Raw genomic sequence first — 18,768 nt, 5'->3', positions numbered from 1 at the left:
AGGTAACCTAAGCTTTTTTCATTCTTGTGTTTATCAGTATTTATTCTTTACATAATACTTATTTTGTTTTTGTCTTGTCATAATTTTATCTTCTTCCTTCTTTTTATCTAATGTTTAACCACTAAACCATAAATCCTTCAAACTTTAAACTTAAATATATGATAAATATTTTCTATATTGCAACCATACATTTTTCATAAAGAAAATATAGAATGGTTATACATTGATACCACCAAATAAATAAACATTCATTTAACAACTTAAAATAATATTATTTCTATTATATTTATTTTACTTTTTAACTTAAAATTCTAAAATATATTGTTATATTATTAAAGAGCATTGTCTGTCAAAACATTATTTTTCAAAAATATAATGTCTCCTGTTATTATTTTTAGTTAATTTATATAATTTCAAATTTATAATATTTGATCAATTGTTAGATTTTCTTTATTAACTTAACATATAAATTTAAATATTTTATTTGAATCTCCAAAATTAAGTTCTAGCTAAACTCCTTAAAGGGCATTAAGGGATTTGTTCTTTCTAATTTTTTACAAGCAAGCATATGGTACCTCTCTTTTCACCTGGGGATATTGATGGATTCTTCTTTAAACTATATAAAGGAAGTTTGAATTTACCACCCAGTTCATTTTATTAATAATGGAGGTTCTCGATCATGCCTGTTGATATGCTATCTTTGCCGGTGAGTTCATCACACGCAATATAGTTTTAGTGACTGAAAATTGACAACAATCTATTGCCTGAATTATCTGCAGATGGTTCCTACGGATTTCCTATGATGATGAGCAAGCCTGTGATGTTGATCCAGGCTGAAAGATAAAAATCGATATAAGTGTTAATAGAGAGAACTGTATACTAAATGTTTATTTATGCTTTCCGGAAAAAAGAAGTTAATTGCTTTACCACACAGGTATGAACATCATCACATCCACACAACAGCTTTCCATTGAGAGTGTCTACAGCCTGAAATGATCCTCCTCCCTCACTCCTCTGCATAATGAGCCCTCCATATTATAAGAATAATGATTATATGGGCTAAAAAATGTTTATGCCTTAGCAACAGAATATAGAATAAGAGAACAAAACTAGCCTAAAACCAACCTTGTAATAATCAACAGCAACAAAATTAGCCCACCGGTTACCAGCAGCACCATAACAAGTGTGTATCATGTTAATTAGTTCTCCTGAGTTATCTTCACATGTGATTGGTTTAATTGGAACGGATCGAAAGTAGTTTACCAACACCAACGATTTGCTTTTATCGTTAAGAGGAGATGATTCTGCCCTGTTTGGACAGCTTCCTGCTTTCCTACCACCATCTCCATCTGCACAATTCAAGATAAGAACATGATCAAAAAGAAAGTTGGCAACAAGAGAAAAAGCAAAATTCTAAGAACGAAATTGGTTTAATGGGTGGTATCTACTCACACTGATTTTCAACCATGAAATTCCACTGATAAGCAATGCCTTCACTTTGTTCCTTAGACTTGATAGAAGTGAAGACTAGTAATCTTTGGTTTTTGGCAACCATATCACTCACCGGAGGCCAATCTTGACCATTTCTTGGCATGCTTGCCAGTGGAAACCAATACTTCATCAGACCAGCTTCAGTGAAGACCTTTGTCAAACCATTTGTGGCATGAACATAATCTTCCAAAATAACCGTGACAATTTCAGCTGGATTTGCTGATAGAAAAGCTTCAATTTCCTTCAGTGTGTCTATGGCGGGTTCCTGCTAGTTCATCACAAGTTAGGATCTTGTAGTAACCAATGATTTTTCAAACTTGTTTCCTTCATAAATAAGGTTGCAAAACATAGAACAAAAACAATTAGGTGGATGATTTTACATACAAAAGCTGTGACGTCATGACATTGGCCTTCAAATGAATGGCATAACCACACATCTCCGTCAAAATCATACGTATCTAGCATTAGTGCCCGCACTCCATTCTACAAGTCAAACATTTCTTATGAGAATCCTAGCATTAGAAAAGTAATGATATTTTAAGCTATAATTAACTGTAGTGAATAGAATACATTTAGCTGTTGGGTGACTGTGTCTTCCTGGTTTGTGATAGTTATTCGAGGCACGCCTGTGTGAGATGGCTCCCCATCAATCGCATAAGCGTTGTGCGTTGTCAAAAAAGCATATTTGTTGAATGGTAGAGAATTATTCTATCAGAAAAAAAAAGCAATTAACGAGAGAGATTATGATCAAATATCTTTTTTTTTCTTTGACCAGATGAAAAAAATAAATCAAACATTTTTTTATCTATCTTTCAAACTTACATGACTCATAAATTTACTGATCTCATTTTATTTTTCAGTTGCTGAATAAGCAGTAAATTTTTAACAGATAGTCAGTATGATCATTTCCACATGATCATTTGTATCACTACATTAATTGGTTCACTATGATCGTGCCTATTGTTAATGATTGTGACGAAATATAACAGTGGTGATATAATATAGTGGCTATGAGACCAATTTCACCCAAACAAGAACAATGTAATCCAAGTTTGTCATACCTATAATTATCTCTCTTAATCAAATTATTGGTTTTCTTCTCTTTCCATCTTGCTGTGAAAGATATTTTGAAAATTAGGTTTAAGTCTTTGTCAGTTATGCGTTTGCATAATCGAAGTCAACGCGTTCGTGAAAGTTAGGGAAAAGGTATAGAGAGATAGATATCTTACTATGAGCTTGAATTGATTTGTTACAGTTGATCTAACACACCTAGAACCTGAAAACCCCAATGGACAGGAAAAACAGTAGAGCCCAGCGCCACAATCTCCATCCGACGAACACTCATCAAGAAGCTACAATGTTCAAAGATTAGTTTGAAACCAACAAGAGATGAAAACAAGAAAACATAAACAACGTAATAAATTGACCAAGTAGTAGAATGGGAATACAAACCTTGCACGTTCCATTAGAACAAGCAGCAGCAATATTGTAAAGAAGCGGAAGAATAGCCACAGGCAAGAACAGAAGAGAACTCATTGGGACAATGATCCAAGAAAAGAACAACCGCACGGAATACAATGACGATATGAATAATGGGTTTTATTCTGTCTCGGCTGAGAAAACTAAGGAAATCATAGGAGCGAACCATTGTGGTCCCTGAACTTTAAATTAATATTTTCGGTAACGCTTATTATACACCATCGAATAATTAATTACAACGAAAAGTTAAAGTTTTGATTAATATTTATCATGGAGGAAGGTTGACAATGTATAAAGCTTTTAGGATAACATTAAATGTTTTATGTAAGAAAAACATAGTATTGAACGAAAACACACATAACTTATATATGGAGGTGAATTTCTAATCCAAATTGAAAATATCAAAAGTATGGAAGTTCACTGCATCTGAATTGACGTTGAAAAACATGATTTTCCGGATATATTTGATGAAAATTAACTTGTTTAACCTTTACATTAAGAGGAATGATTGATTCAAAACCGTTTAATTTTTTTTACCGTTATTTTACAATTAATTTTGTAATTAATAATTTAATTTATATTTTAATTAAGTAACTTAATTCAATATTTTATTATTATTTAGAAGGGTTGAAAGGTTGTAAATAAAATGATGAAATGTCAAAATAACTTTTTCTTATATTAAAGACTAAGAACTTATGCGTGAAAAGGGAAGAAGAGAAATTAATAGAAAATGTGGTTTTTTATTGGAGAAAAAAAAGGAAAATTAAGAATTTTGTAAATAATTTAATTGATATAATAAAAATAATATATATATATATATATATTATTTTATTCGTTAAATAATTATCAAAATGTTCCTTTAATCAAACATTAACTATAAAATTAATGTTTAAATACTTATCTTGCTAACAAAATTATCTGATTATCGCTTAAAAAATAATCACAAATTATTTTATACCCATCATAATCTTACATAATTTTATTTTGTTAATTTGCTTATCCACTAAACATTCGCCAAAATTGTAATTACAGAACATAATTTCTCTACTTATATTTGTAATTTTAGCTTTAGCAACACATATTTGTTTCGCATATATGTGCCATCAATATAATCCATTATATATGTTTGGCATTGACTGGCCATTTAAATGAATGTTGGAGAATGTTTATTTCATATATCTCATTATATTATCACATATGAATAACGTTGAAATATAATGTTAATAACAATGCCCAAAAAAAAGAAAAGAAAAAACTACGGGTAGCGCAAGAGAGAAATTGGACAAATGATAGATAATGTTTTTCAGTCAAATCTAATAGCATCAGCGTGGATGGAGAGACAAGTGGAGCTTAGCATCTTTCCATCATTTTGTCTTCCATAAATACCAAGTCAAACCCAACAATGCATTTAAATCCACTGACCCCCTTCTACAAGAGTAATGGATCCCTTAATCTAAACAAGGCTTTAACTTTAACTTAGAATTACAAATATTAAAAAAAATATTTTGAATAAAAAAATCAATTTTTTTAGCATAGAAATATTAAATTAGGACTAATTTAGTATAAAAGGAAATAATTTCTTTTTCTAAACATTCTATTTATAGCTACATCAAACTAAAAGGTCAATAAAAACATTACGTAGATGTTTGAATATCATTGTTGAACAAAAATCAAGCTTAGAAATTATGAAAATTTTAATACGCAATTTTAGAGTAATGATTCTTTGACACATCTAAATTTTTTACTTTCATTTGATATTATTATTTCTTATTTTTTACTCTCTTTCTTGAAAAAATATAAAAATTTATATTTTTATGATCATTTTACCCTTATATTTTATATCAAATTAATCTAAAAGTATGTCATAAAATCATTACTCTAATTATTAACCTATGACTCTGCACATTAACCTTTTCGAAGTACAACTTGGCATGCACCGCCAGTACCAAGTAAAAGAGTATTTCTTACGTTGACCATTGATGCAATGTCGTTGGTTCAACGGTTGGTGTAAACCTAAATATGTTATTATTCGACAAAACGTTAATTAGCATGGTGCCAAGGGCTGAAAGACCAGGAACCTTAACGACCACGTCCAAGACTTCATTTGGCTTTTTCTGCTTAGTCTTCTACTCTTACTGGGACAAACCAAGACTCAGCAACATGGAACATTTATTTTTCTATGTACACAATTAAGAATTTCTTTTTCTAACGTGTGACGAACTCCAAAACCAAGTCTTAATTAATTTAGCTATTTGTGGACAACCTTATACATCAGTAGATATAGATGGTTTATTTATGCCTAGACTTCTTCAACACTGCACGAATGGGTCTTCTTTCACTTTTGTCATGTTTCTCTAACTCTGAGACAAAGTAAACATATGTACCATGATATGTTAACAATTTTTTTGATAATAGATTACGTGTTATTATTTTATTTGTTTGTATATTTGAAACAAAATTTTTTGACAATAAATTAAGTGTTACTATTTTATTTATTCTTATATTTAAAACGGACCAATCATAACTTATCACATAAACGGTTATAAAAAAGTTATAAAAAAAGTTGTTAAGAAAACATTTTCCACTCATGACAACAACCTTCAACATTGCCAACACTTTTCACTTGCAGAAATACTGTCATCCAATAACGAAGGTTAAGGAATCGTTGGTGATTGGAGAAGATTCATTCACGATAATGTACAAGGATTATCTAAACGGACTATGATATTTTAACAACTTTTTTTAATAATTTTTTTATAATAGACTATGTGTCACTATTTTATTGTTTCCATATATTTAAAACGGACTAACCACAAACTACAAAGTTGTCAGAAAAAATTCGTTAAAAAAACATTTTTCTATCGTAACAAAGGTGCTACTGCTGTTCCAATAAAGTGGTTCAACAAAGGTTGTCTTACTGGTCTCTCAGAATCACAGTTGAAGAACGAGGTTCTCTTCCTTTGTCAACTCCACCACCCCAACATCATGCCTGTAATTGGATTTTGCATTGAAAGATAGTCCCATCTGATTCTTGTACATGAATACATGTTTAACGGTTCCCTCAATGATCACCTTCATCGCAATCACAAATTTGTTCCACTTTCGTGGGAAAGGAGGCTTCGAATTTGCATAGGTGTGGCACATGGATTGCACTATCTACACACAGGAGGTAGGTGTTCTGTGATACACAATTTTTTCAAAACACAGTACATACTTTTGGATCAAAATTGGGAGCCTAAAATTTCTGGTTTACTGTTGTCCAAAAGCGTCGATGTTGCAAGTTCATCTCTTGTAGCGAGAAACCATGATACTTTCGCATAGTTGGATCCTGAGTATGCAGCCTCTGGCATCTTGACTGTGAAATCAAATGTGTTTTCGTTTGGTGTGATTCTATGCGAGATTTGTACTTGGAACGTGTGAAGAACCCTAATTATTCAGTGGACATAATTGCAGAAAAAATAGTTGACCCGTTTATAAAGTCCAAAATTACTCCAGATTGTTGGAAAACGTTCATTGATATCACTGAGAGGTGCTTGCATAAACAAGGAACGGAACGACCAAACATGGGCGAAGTGGAGATACAACTTCAGCTTGCGCTTCAATTGCAGCAGAAATCACAAACCTATGTTACTGCAATCTTGATTTTGTCCAAACTTTTTAAACGCAAATGTGATCATAACCTATGCACTATTTTTTTTTTCTTCTTTTTTTAAAACTTAGAAATCAATACTATAAAAGTTATCCAAATAAAATAATTATAAGATTTTTATTTTGTTGTTTTATCTTACTTTTACATCACAGTAAATATAGATAAATAAATTAATGAAAAATTATATTATTTTTTAAGAAAATTTAAATGTTATTTTAAATTTTAAAAATATCAGAAGAAGGTGAAGAACTATCTCAAATATTAAATGATGCTTTAACTTTTAAATTTAAACATGCACGCATAAGAGTAGGTTTTAACGTGAAAGATATTAAAATTAAGTACATTATTCTAATTTTATTCACAAATTTATCATAAACACTTGTATATCATCTCAAATTTTAATAGTATTAACACTATTATATGAATTATAACATATTTAATAAACTAGAACAATTAAATAAAATATATACATAAAACTATTATAATTATCCATATATAACTATAACAATAAAAAAATATAAGAAATGGGAGTCCAACAAATTCTTTAACATTTAAGAACTAAGGTGGAACTAGAAGTTTGTCAGAAGAATATATACATGTATTTTCATATAAATATATATACAGAACCAATTAAAGTAAACTCCTAAGTCTATGCTCCATCTCTATCTCCTAAAACATAATGTGGAGATAGCTGCTCATCTTTTCACATAAAGATGATCATTGAAAATAGGAAAACAAATGTACTGTACGGCCTGTCACACTGGTGTGTATCGTACTATCTGCTTTGGGACCAAGCACCACCCAAATCAACCACTCAAGTCGTTCATTGTTATGACTTTGGTAAGTGTATCAAATCGTTCAAGTAATATAAAATGGTAAGACCAAGTATCATTTTCCAAAAGACTCGAGTAACACTAAACAATCGTATAATGACTTAACTAATTAAGACTAAAGAATGATCCCATTGAATAAAATTTAAATGCAATGAAATTACACATGATACTTTAAATGTAAATTGATCTTTTGTAGCTAAAATAAGAATGAATGAATGAAATTAATATGATATGAGATGGTGGTGTTGAGGTTGGATTTCACCTACTTCACTTTCATGCATATTAGAACTCAACTTCTTCATTAAAATGCTAATGTCAACTTTCTAGATTACTTTAAACCCAATTCCTTGATGTAAAAAGCCTAGACTTGATTATTAGACATCAATTCCTTGAAAACCCCTAATAATCAATTCTGAATTAAGAAGAGAAGTTTATGACAACTAAAGGTCCTATCTCTATTTCTAGATAATATTTCCTTTAGGTAGATTACTCCAAATCACGGTTCATAAGCTATTTCCCAATAACAAATAAATCCAAACATCAAGTTATGAATGGCCAAAAACATAACAAGCATTAAGAACAAGAGAAAATCACTAGCATTCAATGAAAGAAGCTTAATATATTTAAAACATGTTCAACTACATGAAGTTCAGAGACTACATCTTTTCCCAACAACAAATGAATTTAGCTCTCCATTGTCATGGAGAACCTTGGCTTACAATAGAAGAAGGTGAAAGAGATGGAAACCCAAGAAATAGAAAGGGGGAGCTCCCACGCACCCAATCTTGCTCCACGAGGTCGAAATTAGGGTTTTTGTGCTTCAACCGTCCAAAGATCCCCACCCCATCACATAAAAGCCTTTAAATAGGTCAAAAGTGTCACATCAGCAAAAGTGACTGATGCTCAGCGCCCTAACTAGGGCATCCAGGAGTGGTTGCGTGATGAATGGCGCTTAGTGCCCCTAAAGGTGGCGCTCAGGAGCCCTTGCGTGGTGAGTGGCGCTCAGCGCCCCAGAAAAGGGCATCTAAGCGTCCTTGTACGACAAATGCCCTTTAGCGTCCCTTGAGTGGGCACTCAAGTGTGGTTGCATGACCCTTGGCCCACAACGCCCCAGAAGAGGGTGCCCAAACGTGGTTGCGCCTTCTTCAGCCTTTTGTTTGGTGCTTTTGCTGTTCTTCCTAGGTTCCAACTCCTTAATAATTTGATCCTCTTCCAAAGCATACCAATAACCTACAAAATTGAGGGAATTAGTGATGAAAATCATTAAGTATAACCTCAACTGACTTATTCACAAAATTCAGATAAAAGTGAGAATTTAAGCAAGATTCAAGCTCAAAAAGAGTTGATTTGGTATTAAAAGTGCACCATAGGTAATGGTGAGATTTACCGTTATCATCCATCCAGGTCGTCTTCCCAAGCCGTCCTCTCAGGCTGTCCACCCAAGTCGTTCCCCCAGGCCGTCCACCCAAGCCGTCCACCTAGGCCGTCCATTGAGGTCATCCTCCCAGGTTGTCCTCTAAGGCCGTCCTTCCAAGTTGTCCACCCTGGTTGTCTATCTAGGTCGTCCACCCAGGTCGTCCTCCTAGGCCCACCCAGGCCTTCCTTCTAGGCCAACCTCCCAGGTTGTCCACCTAGGTCGTGTCTAGTATGACCTAACAGTATGATCAAATTATCAGTTATATTAACTCATTAATGCCCTAATGTAGATTAATGTGTGATTGGGCTGTTATTAGGCCAGCAAAAGGTAAAGACCCTTCACAACTAGTATAAATAAAGGTCTCAGGTATGACTTTAGGATCATTATGCACATTATATGCATCACTTGTTGTGCTAGCCGCTCGGTTATATTACTCACTTGAGCGTTAAAGTGCCTTTGACAAGTACCTACCCACATGACTTCAACAAGAAGGAGGTAGAACGAATAGCGTAACTTGGATGATGGAGGACCATTAAGGCGTCCATCTGGTCTTCAAGACAACTTGGAGTGCTTTGAGTAAGAAACCTCAACCTCATACCCAAAATAATAAGCAAACATAAAACGCAAAGAAAATGATAAGTTAATGTTATCAAAGAATACACATATAATCATTTACAAACATCAAATCATAATTAATCATCAATAACTAATAATTCCATAAACATTCAACTATTTACATTATACTTGACCATCAAGATACATGTACTAATATCAAACTCGAGGAGCCCTGCACTCGAAGGAGGTGCAATTACAACTCATCGACATTAACTACCACACTCCGAGGTTAATCCGTCAAACATCTATAGTCAACAAATAAACATCTATATATATAACATCCATTTCATCTTCACTAAATTTCCAATATAAACAATGTAAAAATCCATATATTACATCTTAAACAAACTTACATCAAAGAGTGTTGATAACGGTTGATTTTACGTGTTTTTGTGTGTATATTTTGTGAATAAATCAACTCCTTCATAATTTTTACCTTGTTTTATCCTCAAGTTTAGTATGTTTTTTAGTTTTTTTGTGTTTTAGGTATTACATGCTTGTTTTTACCTCTAATCTCTTTGTTTGAGTGTGTGAAATGAATGAATAAGAAGCAATTCTAGTGGAGGAAAACAAGCAAGAATTCAAGGGAACATGTTTTGGGACAATAAAAGATCAATTTGAAGCAAATACCAATGTTTGACACATTTGGAATCTTACAAGAACTTGAATATTAGAATGCTGTCAAAAGTTTTTTCGCTTGGCTACCGCTGAGCGCTCTACTCTTTGGAATGTTGCCGTTGGGCTACCACTAGGCTCTTTGTCACTGGAATACTGATGCTAGGGTGCCGCTGGGCAGCAACTGAGCGGTTTGTTCTCTAGAATGCTACCGCTGGCTGTCACTGGGCTACCGTTGAGCGGTGACGATGTTGATGTGTCAAAATGGGTTATTTAAACATGGGTCCTGCGGTTTTTTGGGCATTGTTCTCCTCCTACACTTCATTCTTTACCTAGAGAGATTAGGAGAGGCCCTTAGAGGTTGTTTGGGGGTGTTGGGAAGTTCTCCCACTCCTCCTTGGGTCTTCAAGCTTCATCAATGGTGATTTTTCCCCTTTTAGGTTGAGGAAGAAGATGGGTCACAAATTGGAGATGGAGATGCGAAGGGGAGGCACAATTGGAGCATGGAGCAGTTGCAGAGAACCTTAGGAAAGGCTATGCACCCTTCTATGGTTCCAATTTATTCCCTATCTCTTTAATTTTGTAGAACCCTAAGTTCTCCACCATGGAAGGCTTTTCCTATTTGTTGAGATTAGTTGTAAAACATGGAATTCTTATGTATTTTGTGATATTAATGATATATGTTTTTCCAATTCATGTTAGTGTTCAGTTGTTATGCTTAATGCTTGCTTTGGATTGATCACCCATGCATGACTTTTGGTTCTTGATGTATTGAGAAATATGATCGAACCTAGAATTGAAATTGAATGTTTATTGAATGCATGAGAATGAAATGGATGAATTCTAGTCTTGACAAATTGCAAATACACTGTGTTAAATTTCTTGCACACAAACTGTTTGATAAAATACCAAAGAGAGTTTCCTATGTTGTTTTGTGCACTTTGATTTCTAATTGAGTTATAAAAGGAAATTGTCATGTGTTGCACAAGTCCCTTGGGAGAGAACGATATTTATCACTTGCTACGCTATGATCGATGCACTTGTCGTTGGTTTTGCAGCCAACAAGTGTAGAAAAATATCACAAAGCTATCAGGACAAGGCTCGCTTAGCGAGCAAGATCACTTGCCCAACAAATTACTGAGAAATCCACATTCAGACCTGTAGGAAAAAGTGACGCTCAACATCCTAGTCCACGACTTAGCGCCTAGAAATTAGAGAGCTCACTGACTTCTTGACGCTCAGCGCCCTAGTATATCACTCAACGCCAAGAAGTCAGAGAGCTCACTGACTTTGTGGTGCCCAACACCCAGGGTGGCGCTTAGCGTTATACCAGAAGATGTAAAACTATGCTACTTGATCTAGATGCACTCATTTATTTTCCAAATGATCAAACTAGTATTTTTGGCACAATAATTGATTTGAAAATAGGTTTTTAACTTAGAGGGAATACCAAGTTGCTCACTTGTTCAAGAATTTAGTCCATTTAATCAAACCAACTACCTCAAAATTCAACCAAACAGATTTCATATAGTACAAACCATATCTTTGTAAACTAAGTAGCTAAACAAGTCTTAAATGACTCAAAAATAGACTCCAAACCTCTATTCCTTCGCAAACCAATTATTCTAAAATTTCACCTGTAAAAACCTCTAATTTAGACCTAAACCAACTCAATACTCTCCATTTTCACTATTTCAACATTAACAACAATTTCTAACCAATTATAATGTTAACATAATAGTTTAAATGATCAACACAGATAACATTCAACCATCCTTCATAGTACTACCTTTCTAATTTTAGAAAACACACATTTACTTCACTTTCAATCAATCATACTACCACATGAGAGGATTTTTCAACAAATTATACATTTCATAACTCCATAACCCAAATCAATTTTCCTAATTAGAGCACACAAGTTTCGATTTAACATATTTTCTTAAAGCCTTATAAACAAACATATAACTTCGTTTACCTGTTGGAAACTCAAACAACTATAAGAGATCAAAAACTACTCCCTCAGCTCAAATACTTTATCTACACCTACACATGGAATCATGACCACGATATGCGATTAGAACCATTGATCAACAGAGAAAAACATACTAGAAGGCTAAGAAGGCATATGCGACAGAAAAGGCTCACTGCATGGAAGAAATGTACAACTCAAGAAAAGTGTAAAAACTAACTTACTCTGTTGAGAAAACTGATCAGATGGAAAGGAAGATTTTGTTGTCGTGATCACATAAGCACTTCCTAATCTTCAAAGAGATAATTCAGTTGTTAGAACTTGAAGAGAGAAGGAAGATGATACTCAGAGAATGAGTTCTAGAGAAATGGTAGGTGTTTTAAGTAGTGAGACTTCTTAATAGAATTTCTATTTATACCTTTTGCTTTTAAATATTAAAATAACATGGTCTCATTATTTAAAACACTTAATCAACTTTTAAGACTCTATTTTTTAGGTTCTTACAATTTGTAATCATGCGTTTTGTTTGATTTAATGTATGTGTTTTTTTTTCTTATATATCATTCAATTTACTTAATTTATTTTTACTTAATTTAAAATCTTCAATTTATACTTCTATTCTTAATATTTTTTAATATATTTTTTAGAAAAATATAAAATTTATAAATTTTTCTTTCTTATTTATTGAAATACATTTGTCTTCTTATAATTTTAACAAAATTTCAACTAAAATATAAATTTATTTAGAAGAATGTTTTCCTGGCAGTTCTTGTTATTTTTAACATTCTACTACTTCAGATAAATTAAATTTGTTGAAATAAACCTTTTGATGTTTGAGTTTGTGTTAGTTTGTCTTGAAAGTTGTTTTTCTCTTCCTTTTTTTTTCCTACACAGCACGAAAAAAATAATACTTTTACCCTCTCGTTTTTTCCCTGTGTCTAGTCTTGTACCCAAAATTTTTTCAATTTCATGGTCTTAAAAGGTTTGCAAATTGTTGGAAAATAAATTATCAAAAACAAAATAATAATTGATAAAGAAAAGAAATGAAAGTGATGATTTGAATTACTATCATCAACACTGAATTTAGTATTTTTTTTTTCTGTTTATAGTGTTCATGTAAAATTGTATTCATAATTTGTCACGTCCATATTATATTTAAACTATTTTTTTTTACAATTGATAACTAAAATTAAAAAGTATATATATATTACACAAATTGAAATAACTATCCTAAATTATCCAAATAATCTCACATGTTCCCATTAATTCTGTTTTATAACAGTTATTATAAATAACTACATTTTTTTAATTTAACTCCAGTCTGTCTCAGTTATATTTCTCTCAACTTTTTCCCCGACATGCTCAGGTTTTTCTCGATGTTTTCTGTCTCAATCGGACTTCTTTCAAAGTCTTAGGCCTTGTTCACTTGAATGGATTTGAGAGAGAGTAATTGAGGGGATTTGAGAGGATTTGAAAATAAATTTTTTTGTTGTTTATTTGAGTCAATTTGGAGGTAAGTGAGAATGAATTTGGAAGTAAAGTTTGTGAGAATTAATGTAGGATTTGATTGACGTGACAGATTAAAAAAATTTACTTCCAAATCCAATCTCATTTACCTCCAAATTCACTCAAATAATCAACAAAAAAATTTATTTTCAAATCATCTCTCAATTACTCTCTCTCAAATCCACTCAAGTGAACAAGGCCTTAATCTTGCTTAACTTTTCCTGTTAATTTTATTTACTTTGACTCATCTCTTCTCTGTCCTTATCATACACTAATCCGCCTGTTTACTTCTTTTACTCGATTCACTCTCACTTTAACACTTAGAAAAAAAAAATATTAACATTTTTCTTCATCTCGTGACTTTTTTAATATTTGTCTTGTTTATTTGAATTTTATCGACCTTTAACAACTTAATTTTAAGGATGTAATTTTAGGAGATAAAATTTAATGACTGTTAATTACTAACTCGTATTGTGAAATTTTAACGAAATACACACACATAATGAGTGAAATAATTATGCAAGTTTTGGATAGTTTGTTTTCTAATTATACAAAGCGCGATTTAGCTGAGAGAAATTAGGGAAAAATTATATTACTGGATCTTAACTATTAGTTTGAAGAGTCTTTCTTGAGATTTATTCAATTATATATGTTATTACTGAGGGAGGAGTGACCGACCGGGAGTGTTCAGATAGTATCGAGAGCAGGTAGAAACAAGTTTAATATGTCCGATCGGGTCTCTCAAGTCTAATATGTTCGATCGGGTCTCAAAGTCTAATATGTCCGATCGGGCGGGCCTCTAAAACTACTGTTGGCTGGAGACAGCGATTGAATACTCATGAATGTGTAGTTAATGAGGAAACGGTCGTTGTAGAGTATTTAAGATTAGCATTGAAAGCCATTAAGAGGTAAATTAATGGGTAATATTATCTGAAATCATATAAATAACAATCAAAGGAGAAGGTAAACCTCTATTTTTTTATAATTACATAGACTTGCAAAGACCAATTCTGACTTGAGCGTCGGAGTGTTTCTTGCAAGTCACCCAACTTATACTGACGTAAGGAAGGCGACAGACGAAAGACCGATAAGTAGAGGAAGAGTGTTTCCGAGCGGAGACCGCATGAGTTTTTCTCGATCTCATTTAGCAGAAACAATAAATATATATATATATATATATATATATATATATATATATATATATATATATATATATGTGACACTATACTATAAATAAAAAATAAAAAGAAGTAGTCTTGCTAGGAAGACTTGGATTGGATAAATTATTATGAGGAGCAGTTTTTGTTTGGTCTCAAAGGAATGCGTCCCCACTTCTAGTCTTATGTCTTTCTTTCTACTTCAACATCTTGTCACTTACATCACCTATTATTAAGCCTTATCATCTTCTATCAATTCCAGAAGGATAGGAAATATAAAATTATATATTTTGAGCAAATAGTGTTTAGTAGTTTTTAGCCACACATGTTTCGTCTTCTTGATAAATTGATATTATTGCATGATTTCATGACTTTCTCGTTGACTTGTTCACTAACCTTGAAATCTATATTATTAAGTATTTGATCCATTATCGATAAACATTTTTTAATTTAAGTAAATTTGTTATATATGAATTCGAAATATTTATAAAGATTAATAAGTAATTTAAATAAATAAAGAGAAATAGGTAGACTTTAAATAAAAATATTTCTATAGAAAAAAGTTGATAGGAATTTATGTAAAAGTAAAAGCACCTGATATTAATAATGAACAGTAATTTCTAGTAAAAACGTGGAAAGTGAATATTTTAAAAGTTTAATATTTGGAGCGAAACATTTTCTTAGAAAACCAATTGCTTAGAATAGTTAATAATTTTAATCATGTTGACAGATTATTACAAAGTTCTTAAATAAACGAAGTAAAAAGCGTGATAAAAACGCGTTCCTTGTAAGTGAGAGTATTATTTTTTTATTGTTTTGGAGAGAAATTAGCCTATTTGTACTTCCCTTTTCTCAATCTATTTGTAACGTACACATTAATTATAAAATGAATCGTGATTGAATTTAACCTATTTATTTATAAATATACATAGCTCACCATATTCAAACTTACACAATGTATTTTATGTAACATCCCAAAATATATAGCAATGTATATATGTAGAATGCATCGATTATAATAATAGAAAGCAGTTAAGAGTACACAATAGATAGGATTAAGGAGTACAGTTATCCAAGTCTGGCTGGGAAGTTTTAAAACTTAAGTTCATAATTCTCCAAAATACATGATTGAATAAAGATTCAATGGGACCTAAAGAGTGTTTCCAAAATACAGATCATGATAAAATGAAGTCTAGAAGTCTTTCAAAATGAAGAGCTATTTAACATAAGAGCTAGTAGAAATCCTAAGCACTAGGTGCTGGGTCTTCCTCAACTTCCAAAGCTTGCTCCAAAGGTACATCATCACCTACTGCTCACATCCAAAGGATTGGATGATCATCGCAAGGGGGAAAGCAAACACATGCAACACATACAAATGCAAGGGTGAGCTAGGTCTCAAACAATCATACAATTCATTTTCAATCAATCTAGCATTTCCCAGAATATCCATACGCACATAAACACCTTAGTCATCATAAACATAAGCATTTATTTCATAAAACTCATCAAGACAAGCATCCTATCATGTTAAGACTCTAGACACGTCCGGACATAGAATGTATGTAGAGCTGGGGCGGGTTGTGCACTTGTGATGGCCTCTACTGCTTTGCAAAGCCATTGCCGAGGGGTTCCACCCGACCATACACAAGGCTAGTCCGTTACCGCGGAATAGACCTTCAGTGATAGCGCCTACCCTAGGACCTCCCACTACTCCCACCACACGCGTCAATCCTCTCTAAGTGAGAATGAAAGACCGTTGGAGTGTTAGGGATAACCCCCCATATGGAAGCCTCTCACATTCATTCAATACACTAACTGATCCCACCGAGAGATCTTAATTTCATATTCAATCCGACCACTTTAAATCACACGATATTCCTCTTGGATCAATAATGTACCTCATAAACCACTTTGATTCAATCAACATAAAATTTCATAGTCATTCAAGTGCATTCTTACTATATTGTCTCATACCAAACCCATACACCCTCATACAACATTAACCATGTCATAAAACAACTCATACATTACATACTTTCACAAAACCATCACTTATCAACACAAAATTCTTTAGGACTTTTAATTACCAATACTTAAGTAATTCAAACAGCTTGGAGACCCTCACCAATGGCTCCGGAAGGGTCAAAAACCCCCAGAACGAACTAAAGAACGTCCAAAACGGACATCCGGAACTCCCAAAACATCAAAAACACCAAAAACACTCCACCTGCGACACATAATTCGCTCAGCGCACCCCCCCTTGTGCGCGGTGCGAATTTCCCAGACAAAAGGACCGCTAAAATTCGCATAGCGCACCCTATTTCGCATGGCGAATTGATTCGCAGCGTACATCACTTCAAACCTCTCGCTATGCACCTCACTCGCTCTTCGAATTAAATAGGCAGTGATCCTAAACCACCACCAGTCGCATAGCGACAGGATTCGCCATGGCGAGTCCAAAAACAGTGAGCATCACCCTCTGGAAATTCGCACAGCGCACTAACTCGCACAGCGAATTTCCAAAACAGTGAGTACCCCTTTTCAGGGTCTCGCTATGCGAGACAACTCGCATAGCGACACTGCATAATCTGCAGTACGTGAATTCTGCATAATCACTCACTTACACTAACCCTTACCATTTCTAGGACTCTTGGTTAATTTCTAAGACCTCTTATTCGATTATTACTGGTAATTCTTCTTGTCTAGATGATCCAAACCCTCCCTAGTATTAATGTAAAGTGATTAAATTCAGTTTTACCATTTAAAGCATCAATCCTTGCCACTTATGAACACATTCTCATCTCAACCATTATCTCAGGACTTACTCAGTTCTCTGACCCCTCACCAGTTCTGTTGACTCAACTAAACTATCCCAACTGCCCAATTAGTCACCGGAGAAGAATCAGATGTCTGAACGCATCAGTCTCACCTTCGCCGCCAACACATATGACTAGTCACAACGTACTGGACCAGGCCAGGGCTGCTCTATGATCAGGGATGTGCCAACTCAGGTTTTTAAGATTCTTCTATCCTACCAACACAGTGCTCTCAACAAGTCCTAATTGCCTTATAGTACTCTAGACCCCATTCACCCAATTTTAGTACTCCACTTCCCTCACAGTAACCTAAAGCAGTACATGTATCCACTCACCATCCATTTTAATTATTTCCCAGAGATCTTACTCAAATCCAGAAACCCAGTACAGCCAACGTAATGCTCATTCAAGTCAAACAAAATTCAGCACACTATGGTTACATAACTTCCACACATCCAGTAGATACAAATCAACATGCTCATCACAAAACATAATTAAACAGTACATAGCAGTTCAAGTCAACACACCAATTCAGGACTTAACATGCAAATATCTCAAAATAATTTCAAACAAAGAACTAGCTCCCCTTACCTCAAAGTCGAACTACCAAGCTCACAGAGACGCTCCCTCACGGTATTTCACTAACTGAGAACTGAACCAAACCCTACAAACCACCAAGGTGGTGACAGTAACAGCTCTTAGAGCTTGATTTAACAAACCAAAAATTATAAAATAAAACCCCTAGTAACATACAACCAGTAACATTGCATGTTCTAGGTTTGAGAATGGAGACAGAGAAGGGAAAAGTTGACTCACTGGTCCAATCGAAAATGCGATCGGTTCAAAAGGAAGCCTTCGGTGAGATGAACGCCTGAGCACCTTCCATCCCAAGATTGAACGGTTCAAAGAGCTGAAAAATTTAGAGAGAAGGCAGAGAAGAGTTTAGGGCAAAATGTTTTCTTTTTAGAGAGAGAAAGGGAAAGGCAGAAATGGATTTACTCTAACTTTTGGGGAATGACCCTGGCTAAGTTAAGGTTCCCTTAGTCTGGGCCTGACTGCCTCCAACTAGGGCCCAATGGCCTTATAATTTTCCAGGTCCTCACATTTTACCTAAATAATATGTTTGGCAAACATGACAACAATATTAGATAAATATGATTTTTGTTCTTTGTTATTAGATGATAGCGCAGATTGGCCATACAGACTAGCTTGCAGGTT

At 33.6% G+C, this 18,768-nt stretch overlaps 1 protein-coding gene and 1 long non-coding RNA gene across 2 annotated transcripts; both read right to left on the bottom strand.

Annotated features, from left to right (window-relative positions):
- Positions 1-475: 475 nt before the first annotated feature.
- On the bottom strand, positions 476-3,099 carry LOC124832516 (PI-PLC X domain-containing protein At5g67130-like). The gene is made up of 8 exons (XM_047306734.2): positions 2,944-3,099; positions 2,721-2,843; positions 2,062-2,199; positions 1,876-1,974; positions 1,453-1,756; positions 1,126-1,349; positions 928-1,014; positions 476-833 (listed from the first exon to the last, which is right to left on the bottom strand). Exons 1-8 carry the CDS (start codon positions 3,025-3,027, stop codon positions 798-800), a joined length of 1,095 nt encoding a protein of 364 aa, XP_047162690.1. The 5' UTR covers positions 3,028-3,099; the 3' UTR covers positions 476-797.
- A 12,700-nt stretch (positions 3,100-15,799) lies between these two features.
- Positions 15,800-18,510, bottom strand: LOC124843275 (uncharacterized). The gene is made up of 3 exons (XR_015785650.1): positions 18,367-18,510; positions 18,142-18,214; positions 15,800-16,043 (listed from the first exon to the last, which is right to left on the bottom strand). It is a non-coding gene; the product is annotated as an uncharacterized LOC124843275 (long non-coding RNA).
- Positions 18,511-18,768: the final 258 nt, after the last annotated feature.

This window comes from Vigna umbellata, chromosome 4, assembly GCF_029865625.1.
Source record: "Vigna umbellata cultivar VRB3 chromosome 4, Vumbellata_1.0, whole genome shotgun sequence".
Lineage (NCBI taxonomy): Eukaryota > Viridiplantae > Streptophyta > Magnoliopsida > Fabales > Fabaceae > Vigna > Vigna umbellata.
The sequence above is the reverse complement of the archived record's forward strand: the minus strand, read 5'-3'. Positions and strand labels throughout refer to the sequence as shown.